This window comes from Lactuca serriola, chromosome 5, assembly GCF_051521515.1.
Source record: "Lactuca serriola cultivar US96UC23 chromosome 5, Lser_US96UC23_V15, whole genome shotgun sequence".
NCBI classification, from domain to species: domain Eukaryota; kingdom Viridiplantae; phylum Streptophyta; class Magnoliopsida; order Asterales; family Asteraceae; genus Lactuca; species Lactuca serriola.
In genome coordinates this window covers 7,611,430-7,624,881 of record NC_136412.1, presented here as the reverse complement: position 1 = coordinate 7,624,881, position 13,452 = coordinate 7,611,430, and the positions used below count along the sequence as shown (strand labels likewise).

Below are 13,452 nucleotides of genomic sequence, written 5' to 3'. Positions count from 1 at the left end.
ATCAAAGCAAACACAACCATTACATTGATAAAGTATACTTTTTACATCTGTTTATAACATAGTTTGTATAACATCAAAAGTGTATAGCAAAAGTAGAAAAGACGTGACTCTATAAAGCTCCGTTTTCTCAAAATCCTGCAGGTGTGCCTGTCTACTGGTTCCCTGAGAATACAAGTGATTTTGAAAGTGTATCAACATTTAAGTTGGTGAGTTCATAAGTATATTTTTGAGATGGAAATCTTATTCTTATTCTTTGAAAATGTCATAGTGTACTTCTAGAAAATCCAATATTTTCTTTATTAATGAAATGTAGTCTTAGGCCTTAAGACCAAAATGTATATTTTTAATTGTACTCTGAAATAGGATATTGTAGTCTTATTGATAAATAAAACTATATCATGAATGTTCTTGAAATTATATGTTGTACTAGTGTACTCTGTGCTGAAATAGTAGTGTATCGTAGTAGTGTTTGTATGAAAACCCTTTTTGTATAAATGCCTGGAATCCACCGGTTGTAGTGTAAAATAGTGTACTGTAGTTTTATTATTTAAAATAAAACCTTTGAAGTAGTGTTAATCTTGTAAACAAATGTTTTAGTTGATACTATTGTGAGTTTCATATAACCATGCTAAAATGACTAATGGCCACTACGACGTTTTTCAGGCGTCAGAATGTTACGAAATTTGTCACCCCAGGCCTTCTGGCCTAACTATAGCTAGCAGTTCATATGTGGGATTGTTAGTCCCATATAGATCTATACACAAGTTTACGCTCTCCCTCCAGGAGACTCGGGTTATAATTTATAGGACTTAAACCTGTACCCTGATGGATACAATGAAGTATTGCTCTGAATCCAATATTAACTAGTTTACGTGTAGTGTTATAGTGTTCTCATGTACTCGACTCTGTATGTAATACCTTGTAGTAGTATACTTGTAATGTAAAATAATTATACTTAGATACTTATTTAGTAGCATATCCTTGAATTAGTGAAATACTGTAGTGTTCCATAAACTATACCTATTATAGTTTATATACTTGTTTCAGTATAGTGTTCATGAGCTTGTAAAATAGTGTAGTGGTTCACAAACTATACCAATTATAGTTTAAATGTATGCCCTGTAAATAAATGAAGCATTTCTGATTATAATATGAAATTTGTGAAAAATACCCTTTTGCTCGACATGCTACAAAAAGGATTTAAAATATATGTGAATTATTTTGATAACTGCAACGATAAATCAGTTTAAGATCATTTGAATATAAACACAAGAGTCCTTGTGTTTTACTTGTATCCCCCCTCCTTAAAACATTAAAAAGTAGTGAAAACATAAGGGTATGAACTCACCTCTAGTTTGTGTTCGAGTGTGGATAACGGCACTGTAGAGATGATCCTCGGGCAAGCGTACGTGAAAGAACGATATCCTAATATTATTTAAACACGTAATCGTATTTAAATAAGAGAAATAAATAATTAAAGTGTTAAACAACACTTAATTTATGTAAGGATTACTAACAAAAATTACCGAGAATTATTTTGGAGTGTTGATAGGTGTTTTCGGTCTAGCCTTGACCGAAATTCCTTGATTTCGGTCTTAAAACCTCAACCAAGAACCAAGTTCACGGTCTTATGGGGTTCTCAGTCTAAGTGAGTTCTTGGTCCAGGTAGTTTTCGGTCAGCTTGAAGATTTGAATATTGTTCTTGGTGTTCTTGGAGAAAATTATGAAGATTTGAAGGATTTTTGCTTGAAGATACGAAGGTTCTTGGATGATACTTGAGAGCAAAATGAGTGTGTTTTTGGTTGGAAAAGTGAGAAAGGACTCAAGTTTTCGTGCGAGATTATATATATCGAGAGGGTTCTCGGTCGAAAGGGAGTTTTTGGTCCGGGGAGTTCTCGGTGGGGTTTGCGGTCTAAGGGTTTTCGGCCGAAAAAGGGGTTTTCGGTGCGAAGGTTCTCGGTTCCAAGGAAAAATGTTAAGATTTTTAAGTGCATTTTATTCCAACCTTTAAAATACTTATATAAAAACATCATTTATATAATTTAAATCATATACTAACCCTTACAAACTTAACGAAATAAATGAAACTCGAAATTTTATTTAAAGGGTTTGACTTTTATTGACTTGAAAATAATGGGTTATTACAGTTTGTATAACATCAAACAGTATAGCAAAAAATATTGACGTGAAATCATGAATGCGCCGTCTTCTCAAAAACCTGTAATGTACTTATCTACCAGTTCCCTGAGAATACAAGTGATTTTGAAAGTGTCACACCCCCAAACCAGAACGGCGGAAACATTCGGGGGCGGAGGACGTCATGTAATGTATCACAACAATGCATAATAGTAAACAAGCAACAACATCATCCATTGCATTAATAATATAAATTTTAATACAAGTATGTTCTGTAGTTTATAAGACACCAAAAATGAATAATCAAAATAAAGACGAGTCTTGAAAGCTCCGTCTTCTCAAAACTTGGTCATCAGTGACTGTCTACTGGTGACCTAAGAATACAAGTTATTTTGAAAGCGTAGATCAGCATTAAAGCTGGTGAGTTCATAAGTATTTAATGTCATTGTTTGTATAAGTTTGAATGAAATGTTGTAAATGTTTGATGTAAAAGTTTGTAAGTGTTGACTATAAATGTTTGCATGCTTCCTAGAAAATCCTATATTTTCTACTAAAGTAGTCTTCTATCAAGACTCGACTGTTTTGTAAGTTTGTTCTCTTGTAAAAGTGGTTGTTTTCCCAAAGTATGACTATCATTACCAAAATATAGTTTTCATTTACCGTTTATATGAGAAGATCACAATATGAATGAAAAAGGGAAAATAAAGATGTACTGTAGTTTTATCTAAGTAACTACCAATGTACCAACTACCTTAAACCTGTTTGATTAATTAAGGTAATTTGTGATGAGATTATAACCATACTTGATTGACTAGTAAATCACAACATTCGATACGTCAAAATGGTATGACATTCTTCACCCGTAGACCTGCAAGTCCCATTGTAGCTAGTAGCAAGGTGTAGGATGGTCAATCCCGTATAGATCTATACACAAATTCACGCTCTCCCTCCAGGAGATTCTGGTTACAAAACGTGACACGACAATATATTGTTGAGCCATGAAGTAGTGGCTCACATAAATGTTATCTTGTTATTGTATTAGTGTAGTATGTTCTCTCTAGTTCTAGTATGTAGTATGTTCTCTCTGTTCTAGTATGTAGTATGTTCTCTTAGTTTCTCATTATAGTATGTTTGAACTGACTCATGTATGAACTGACTCTTGTATGTTTCATTGTTCTAGAAATAGTAAGTAGTGACTTCCTAAACTATACCAATTATAGTTTACTAGTAAATTTGTTTTAATGACTGATTATGTTTGAACACCTTTGCTACCCAAAGGTATTAGACTGAAAGAAAGGATTTTTATGTCTATATATATATATATATATATATATATATATATATATATATATATATATATATATATATACACACACACACATATAATATATATAACTAAGATTCAAATGACATTCGGACAAACAACCGAATACTCTAAGTCCACAACCAAACAAGGAATAGGAAATAAGGCGAGTTATCAGTCCTAAGCCCTTTCAACCTTATTTATATAACTATATTCATATAGACATGATTTTCACAATATATAAGTTTAAAAGAGTTTAATACAGAATTTAACATGTAAAAGGGGGTTTTAACCATTTGAATAGTTTTTGATGACTTGATGCCAGTTTATAAAAAGGTTTTTGAAACAGTTTGATAACACAGTTTTGAAGAATAAGAAATCTACTTGATTGGTAGTTATTAATCACATGTGATTGATATAATAACTATAATGTTTTCTACTTGTATTCTCCCCCATAAAAGCATTTAAAATCATTTAAAAGATACGTTGAAGGGGTATGAACTCACCTGTAGTGAGTGATAGGAATGTAAGGTCAATACAGGATGCTAAGTGTCAAGTGAAACCTCGAGCACAAACGGATCCTAATAAGCATATAATGATACATATATGGATATAATTAGTGTTTATACAATTAATTATGAAAGGAAACCACCCAAGGAACTAGGAAACACTTAGATTGAAGTGTTAGAAGTACAAAGGATAGCATAAAATGGGTGCACGACCACACAAGTGTGTGTACGGCCATGGAGTGTACGGCCATACACTCCTTGAAGAACATGTCCAAAAAGGTGGTCTAAGGCTCTATCTAGCATCCTCTAAGTGTTCTTGATTTTGTGTTGGAATATAACATGAGTTTTAGGCCAATTATGCACTAAACAAGGGGTGTACGGCCATATGAAGGTTGTACAGCCGTACACTCTTTGTGTTCATGCATTATGATGTTTTAAGGCTAGAAAAGGAGTGATTCACAAGCCTAAGTAGAAGATGGAAGAGATACTTATGAATTTGAAGCCTTTAGGGGTGTTTATGGTCCAAGAACTAGTGTGTGTTCTTAGTGTTCTTGGTGTTCTTGAAGATCTAACCAAAAGAAGTAATTTCATGGATGAAATCATGGATCTTCACTAGCTAGTGTAATGAATCAACTAATCAAAGGAAGTAACACTTACATTTTGAAGATCTAGGTGAAAACCCCGATGATAGTTGAGAGAGAGAATCAATTTCTTGGCTTGAAGGAGTGAAAAATGATTAAAAATGGCTAAGTACCACATATATATATATATATAAATATATATATATATATATATATATGTGAGAGTGTACGGCCAGGAGGGGGTTGTACGGCCGTACACCCATGTGTACGGCCGTACACTCCTCATGAAGGAGTGTTTAGCCCTTTTGAAAAGTGATGAACTTAAGGAACTCATTTCTAAACCCTAACTTTGACAGTACTAGGCTTAGAACAATCAAACAGACTCTAAACAATGCTAATAGATATCAGAAACGAGTCTGACTTTGATTGGATCGAACGGTTGTACAAGATAGAAATTTCGGGTTGTCACATCATCCCCCCGTTAGAGATAATTTCGTCCCGAAATTAGAGTTTAAACAATTAAGCTATTACAAATAACTAAATGAAAAGGTGAGGATATTTCAGTTTCATTTGATCCTCGCGCTCCCAAGTGAATTCAGGTCCTCGCTTGGCATTCCAACAAACCTTCACTATCGGGATATGACTTTGCTTTATTTTCTTGACCTCTCGGTCCATGATCTCTACTGGTTTTTCCACGAAGTTGAGGCTCTCGTTGATCTCGATCTCGTCGAGTGGAATTATAAGAGTCTCATTGGACTGACACTTTTTCAAGTTCGAGACATGGAAAGTAGAATGTACGTTACTGAGTCCGCGAGGTAGTTTGAGTTTGTAAGCTACAGGGCCAATTCTAGCGAGAATTTAGAAAGGCCCTACGTATCTTGGATTTATCTTTCCACGCTTTCCGAAGCGTATCAAGCCCTTCCAGGGTGAGACCTTCATTAGAAAATGGTCGCCCACCTGGAATTCCAAAGGTTTCCTTCTCTTGTCTGCGTAGCTCTTATGTCGATCTCTAAAGGCTTTTAATCGCTCACGAATCTGAACGATCTTCTCTGTCATTTCCCGAATGATTTCCGGACCTGTGAGAGTGTTGTTAGGAACTCGCCCTTTAGCTAACTGGGTGTCGCCCACCTCATCCCAGCATAGAGGGGATCTACACTTACGGCCATAGAGGGCTTCAAATGGAGCAGGCTTTATGCTCGCGTGATAAATATTATTGTAGGAGAACTCGACAAGGGGTAGATGAATATCCCATGCCTTTCCAAAGTCAATCACTCAGGCTCACAACATATCTTCCAAAGTTTGTATAATCCTCTCACTTTTTCCGTCGGTTTGTGGATGGTAGGCTATAATCATGTCCAACCTAGTCCCAAAGGAAACTTTGTAGCGACTGCCAAAACCTCGAAGTGAATCTACTATCTCTATCAGAGATAATGGATATGGGAACACCATGCAGTCGTACAATCTCCATAATGTATATTCTAGTGAGTTTCTCCATCTTGTCAGTTTCTTTGATAGGCAGGAAGTGTGCGGCCTTTGTTAACCTGTCTACGATCACCCATATGGTATCGAGACCACCCGTTGTCTTGGGAAACTTGGTTATGAAGTCCATTGTGATCCGCTCCCACTTCCATTCAGGTGTCTCCGGTTGCTGAAGTAAACCTGATGGTTTCTGGTATTCAACCTTAACCTTGGCGCAAGTAAGGCACTTGCTCACAAAGGTAGCAATCTCTGCTTTCATGTTAGGCCACCAATATAACTTTTTAAGATCCAGATACATCTTATCTGAACCTGGGTGGACGGAATATCGAGTGTTGTGAGCTTCGGTCATGACCAAGTCTCTGAAACCACCGTGTTTCGGTGTCCAAATCTGATCCATGAGATATAAGGCTCTGCCACCCTTGACTACCAAGTTCTTATCCATCCCTCTCAGGGATTCACCTACAACATTTTTAGGTTTCAAGGCTTCTAACTGAGCCTCCTTAATTTGTGTGGACAGATGTGAATGGATAGTTATAGTCAATGATTTGACTCTACGACCAGAGTATTCTTACCGAATTAGGGAATCAACTACTATGTTGGCTTTACCTGGATGATAACGAATTTTGCATTCGTAGTCACTAAGTAGATCAACCCACCGTCGTTGTCTCATATTGAGCTCTTTCTAGTTGAATATATGTTGAAGGATTTTGTGGTCTGTAAAGATAGTGCTTTTCGTACCGTATAGGTAGTGTCTCCAGATCTTCAGAGAAAACACTACTGCTCCTAACTCCATATCATGTGTGGTATAGTTGACCTCGTGTGTCTTTAGCTGTCTTAAGGCATAGGCGATTTGACTTGGGAACCGGAGTCGGAGATGCGTGAGTAGTACCCTGAGTTATTTGTCGAGCAAGACTTCGAGGGCGAAGTCTGGTTCTAGTGGGGGAGAATTGTAACATCCCAGAATTCAGGTATATCTCTTTGATCCTTTTCTTTCCACGAGTTGCCAAAATTGGACCTTGAATAGAATTTTTGGCCTTCGATTACGTTGGGCGTAAGGGAGAGTACGTTGTGCGTAGAGCGTATCCTTAACGCGAATTCTACCCAGTACGTTGGGCGTACTAGGTTCAGATTGGAACCCTAATTGAGGGGGTGAGCCCTATATAAGGAACATTATGGCCTCACTTTTAGCCACCATTTCCAAAGAGTGAAACCCTAAGAGTGCTAACCCTCGTTCTAGAGCTTTTGTGTGTGTGTTTGAGCTTAATAGTGTTCTTGTGTGCCTTTGAAGAAAAGAAGGAGCCATTGAAGAAACTAGAGTTGGGGTGTAAGCTTTGGATTTGAGATTTTTAGAGGTTGGAGCATCACTTGGAGGTAAAAAGCTCATAGATTTCTTAACCTTTTTGGATTTGTGTATTATGGGCCATTTCTAGGGTTTTTGTCCCAAAGGTGGAGACTTTATGAGTAAAGGAGCTCCATAAGACCTTGATCTATCCATATCCAGTGTATAAATTGTTATAGATCCATAAAAATCCAATCTTGGACGTTAGGAGTGAGCCATGCATGAGATATGAGCTCTTTACTGAAGGAAGTGGTGTGTTTTGGATGATTTTGACCATTATAGCTGTGCAAAGGCGTATAGTCTTCGACTTTATGGATTAAGAGGCTGTAGGGGGTCCAGATCTGTATTTTGAGCCAAGGTCTTAACTGATTAAGACCATAAGTGAGACAATAGTGAAACTAGGACGTATGCTGAGCGTAAATCCCAGTACGCGGGGGGTAGGGCTCAATCAGCCCAATATCAGCATAGCGGTCGAGTACGCCCAACGTAGGAGTCTGGTACGGGCCACGTACTCCTTAGGGTTGACTTTTGTTGACTTTTAGGGTTTAGTCAACAAATGGATTGTTGGACCATTAGAGGGGTAGAATGGTCTTTTACCCTCCTGAGAGAGTTTAGTAAGGGATTAACCTAGCCTTTAAGAGCCTTTATTAAGTAGAGATATTTTATGTATGTGATTAGGCGGAGGCTAGATCAGTGTTTCGAGTTCGAGATCATTCAAGTTACCCGAGGCGAGTCTTCTCACTATACATTACCTAGGGTGGTATCTATGTTTGGACCGGAAGGTCATGCGTGTTTGCTTGAGATTACGTGTTTTGTGATTATGTATGCTATGTGTTATTCTGACCAGACCGGAGGGTCCAACGATTTCCAAGGCCAGAGGGTCCTCAACCTGACCGGACCGGAGGGTCCAACGAGCTAGACCGAACCAGAGGGTCCAACGAGCTACGGGATGTGAGGTTCCCGCTGAGACACATTGACCAGAGGGTCGTACATAGTATAGCCTCGAGTGGCGAATTGTTGTATGTGGTATTTTGGGGAACTCACTAAGCATTCGTGCTTACCGTGTTATGTGTTATGTGTTTCAGGTACCTTAGAGGATCACGGGAAGGCACCGACGTGATTGTACACACACTTTTTGATTTGGAGCAGTATTTGTGGATCTTGGAATTGAATAATTGTTTTGAAAACTTGTTAATTGGTTTTAGAGATTAATGATGAGACATGTGTTTATGAATATTAAAAATGAAAATTTTGGTTTGAAATATCATGTCGTTACATTTTATACTCATATATATTCTAAGCAAATATAATTAAGAGTGAAAAGACAATCGAATAAGTAATACTATCCTAAACCCACAACCAGACAAGGAACATGATTTAGGATGGAATTGTCAATTCTAAGTCTATTGAACCTTATATATATATATATATATATATATATATATATATATATATATATATATATATATATATATATATATTGATAAATTGTAGTAATAAAGTAGTTTGAAACAATTGCAAATGGTTTGAAACAGTTGCAAATCATTTGAATGTTAACATAAGAGTCCTTGTGTCTTACTTGTATCCCCCCCTAAAAACATTGAAAAATAATGAAAACGTAGGGGTATGAACTCACATCGAATGTAAGTTCGTGTTTGGATGCGAAGTGGTAGCGATGATCCTTGGGTTAGAACCCGCATGAGTAGTCGTATCCTAAAAATAATTATATCAGACATCGTATTTAAATTAATAAGATATTAATTTAAATAATAAATTAAATTGTGACTTAAATAATAATAAAGTTTTAGACAACACTTTAGTTATGTAGGGAATACTTACACAAAAACCTTAGGAATTATTTGGAATATTGCTAGGCGTTTTCGGTGTGCATGAGGGGTTTTCGGTGAGCTTAGGTAGAAGCTTGAAGATTTGAAGATTGTTCTTGGTGTTCTTGGGGAAATTATGTTGATCTGGGTGGAAAACTCTTGAAGATATGAAGATTCTGTGTGACTTTTGAGTGCAAAATGAGGGTGTTTACGGTTGGGAAATTGAGAAATGAATTGAACTTGCGGTTGAAACTATATATATATATATATATATATATATATATATATATATATATATATATATATATATAGGAGCATTTTTCGGTCCTTATGTGATTTCGGCCCTTCATGATGGGCCTTAGTATTGTTTTTGGTCCTAAAGTCAACAAGGAATGAGATTTCAGTTTTTGGTAAAAAAAAAAAAGTGTTTTCGGTCTAGCTTTCATCCATTAGTGTTTTCGGTTTGCTTTATTCCAAAAAGAAGGTTTTTTCGGTTTGGCTTTGGGATTAGATTCCTAAAACCGAAAACTACATTTATACCTTGAATTAGACAAAATTGCAAGAATGGTCCCTGTGGTATGTCAAAGCTAGCAACTTTGGTCCAAAATGGGTTTGGCTCGCAAGGATGGTCCAATAGTTTCGTTTTGTTGCGAGTTTAGTCCAATTTCCTATGAGCTTTTTTATAATGACGGATTTGCCCCTTATTATTTATTATTTATTTTTATTTTGTTACAATAATTAACAAACAATTAAAATAAAACAAAAATAAAATACCTCTCTCTCTCTCTCTATCTCCCAATTTTAGGAATTGAAACTATTTTCGTCGTTATCAAATCCACACAACTAAGTTCACGATCTTTTACACACATCTCCACCTATAAAGAGATCTACAACAAATTGACTTGATTTTGAAAATGATAGAAAATCGATCCATCGCAGAAACCCATAAAGAAAAATTTTGAACCCAAAAAACAAAATATTAAACTGTTCTTAAACTGGGTTTACACACCCTTTTCATCTTCCTTGAATGTGATCCAGAGTTTCTTTCGGAGTAGGGGCAAGATCAGTTTTCGACTTACCTTCTTCCAATGACTTCTCTCAATTAGAGAACATAATGTCCCCTCCCCCCTCAAATTAGTTTCCTTTCTATTGGGTTGTGTTCTTGAAGTTCTGGGCATGGAGGATAGCAACTAAAACATAGTCACTTTGTTCATCAATTAATAGTTTGCTAATATATTTCGTGGCTGCAATTTCAATTCATTTGTTAATAAGCTTGTGATAATCGATTTCTAGGATCAAAGGTATGGTTGTGATAATCGATTTCTTAGATTAATGGCCATCCACGTGAACTACAATTTCAATTCATTCGTTTATGTGGATTCTTTTAGTTGTGTAAGGTCCTACTTCCACATAGGGGTGCAAACGAGCCGAATCGAGCCCGAGCCTGACCAGGCTCGGCTCGGGCTCGTTTAAGTTATATGAGGCTCGAAATCAAGCTCGGCTCAATTCGAGCTTAGTTTTACTAAGCTCAGCTCGAGCTCGTAAAGAGTTATACAAGCTCGGCTCGGGCTCGAGCTCGAGTCGTTTTTATCTGATGTGCCTAAATAAGCTTAAGTTCGGCTCGAGCTTGTTAAAAAGCTCGTTTACTAATACCCTAAATTTATAATTCCCCTAATATGTTTTTATTTTAATATATATATATAAATAATAATAAATTATATTATATAAAGGCTCGTTTAGGCTCGCGAGCCTAATCGAGCTTAGTGACATAGGCTTGAGCTCGAGCTCGTTAAATAAACAAGCTTAATATTAAGCTCGAGCTCGGCTCGGACTCGTTTAAAATTGATTTTGAGTCAAGCTTTTAACGATCCGATCTCGAATAGCTTGACTCGTTTGCAGCCCTACTTCCACACCTCGAAACATTTTCTATCAGTCTATTACCCCCCAAAAATTATATATGAAACTCGAAAACAACATGTTAGGTTAGGGTAGGTTATTTTATTGTTTTTCGGAACGTTAATTTAAATTTGAGAATGAAAATAAAAGTTAATGAAAAAAAGTCAAATTAGGGATAAAATAGTAATTTTAGATTAATTTTGAAAGAAAAATAAAACTATAAAAACCATGATGTTTAGAGATCAAACTCGTAGATTTGATCAGAATATATAGACCAATAATATAAATTTCTCTATTTTTTATTGCCAAATGAGCAATTTTACTTTATAAAAACTGAAAAGGTTCTTATATAGTTGAATTAACTTTATCCATTTTAAAAATGAAAAATATTTCAAATATTTAATAGTAATAATCGAATAACATTATTTTGATATATATATATATATATATATATATATATATATATATATATATATATATATATATATATATATCAAAATAATGTTATTCGATTATTGTAACACCAAAGGGCTTGTAGCCTAACGGTATCAGCACTGCCCTCCCTCCTTAAGGTTGAAGGTTTAAATCCTGTGGACATAGTGGATTTAGGTGTTAGTTTAGAAGTAATTATATATTATATTTGCCGGTTAAAAAAAAAAAAAAAAAAACCTTGTGACTTTTAAATCAAAATACGAAATCTTGTTTGAGGTCCAAAATATAAAGAGACCAATAAAATTATCGAAATCTATGCAAACATAAAAGAATAAAAAGTCGCTGAAAATCGAGATTTTGCCCTGACTACATACTACCGATGAGGCCATGAGTCCATGACCTATATCCTTGTTCCCAAACTGAAGCTGTTTTGGTTAGTACAGTAAATGCGAAATGTTCGCCAATTTTGGAACTGGAATCCGTTTACGAACCGGAAGCAACCCCTTCTTCTCCATATTTAAATCTCCACAGAACCCGCCACCCGTCGTCATCAATCTTTCTCAAACCCTAACCCTAGCAATGGCGACTCTCTCTGCTCCTGATAATCGAAGACCCACATGCCCATCTTGTTCAAGGCCAACTAGCTTCTGCCTCTGCACTCGACTTAAAACCCCAGTTCTTGAAAACTCCATAGCCGTCACAGTTCTCCAACACAGCGTAGAGAAGAAACACCCACTCAATTCAGCTAAAATAGCAAAACTAGGTCTGAAGAACGTCGATGTAATTTGTGTTTCAGATGTTCTTTCTGAAGCCCACTTTGATTTACACTTTTCCGAATCTAATTCTGAAATGGGTCCTCGTGATTCAGTCGAAAACAGCAAAAAGACTGAACATTTACCACCTGCTGATATCAGTTTCACTATTGAGAAAAAAGGTGCCATTACATCTCTTGTGAATAATTGGGATCAAAACCAAGATTTTAATCAACTTTTGGTTGCGATTGATGGAGTAAGAAATGGGTTTACTGTGAAAAGGACGCAGAGAGGGAGGGATCAAATATACATGGAAGAATTTGTAATTGAAGTTCCTCCAGGATCATTGCTTCTTTTCCCAAGTGAGAATTCGATTGGGATAGAAGATGTTAATTTCAGTGTCAAGAATTTGATTGTATTAGATGGAACATGGCCTAAAGCCACGAAGATGTACAAAGAAAATCCATGGTTGAAACTGTTGCCACATTTGAAGTTGGATATTGATAAGCTGAGTTTGTATGGTGAAGTGAGGCGACAACCAAAAGCAGGATGTTTGTCATCGATTGAGAGCATTGTTTATGCACTCAAGGCTATTGGGGGAGAAGATCTTGAAGGTTTGGATTGTTTGTTGGATGTTTTTGAGTCAATGGTTGTAGATCAGAGGAGATGCAAGGATGAAAGATTGAAGTTTGAAAGTGAAATCAGGTCTATGTAGAAGACCTTGTTATGAACTTATGATTGATTTTAGATTGTGCTTTCAGTGATCATCTTTGAAAACTAAAAAGATTCAATGGGTTTATGTTGTTTATAGAATCTTGAATGGACAATTACAGTTGAATTTAATGACGAAATGCATAATCATGTTTCATTCTATTTACGAGACATTTCACATTTTTACTAGTGTATGAAATGAGTAGTTTTTCCATACGTTCTATGTGTCAAAAAAGTGAACAACTACTCATTTCATACACTAGTAAAAATGTGACTGTTTTATAAATCCATTTTCTATACATATTTTACTATAAGTTTAGTTTCACTTATTTGCCATTTAGAACAAAAATTAACTAATTGTTGGTTACTACTTAAAATGTTGCATGTTTAGGTTTTAGCATAAAATGTATTCTTTTTAAACCATTTTATTGCACAATTTAAAACAAAAAACTGAAATATCATTATAGAAACAATCATTAATAAATTTG

The 13,452-nt window shown here is 35.8% G+C and overlaps 1 protein-coding gene across 1 annotated transcript; it reads left to right on the top strand.

Annotated features, from left to right (window-relative positions):
• The first annotated feature begins 11,831 nt into the window (after positions 1-11,831).
• LOC145051916 (DTW domain-containing protein) lies at positions 11,832-13,104 on the top strand. Its single transcript, XM_078999746.1, has one exon. It carries the CDS (start codon positions 11,955-11,957, stop codon positions 12,966-12,968), a length of 1,014 nt encoding a protein of 337 aa, XP_078855872.1. The 5' UTR covers positions 11,832-11,954; the 3' UTR covers positions 12,969-13,104.
• The last annotated feature ends 348 nt before the right edge of the window (positions 13,105-13,452 follow it).

Excerpts from the sequence above, each read along its gene's own strand:
- LOC145051916 (XM_078999746.1), top strand. The coding sequence starts at position 11,955 with ATGTTCGCCAATTTTGGAACTGGAATCCGTTTACGAACCGGAAGCAAC.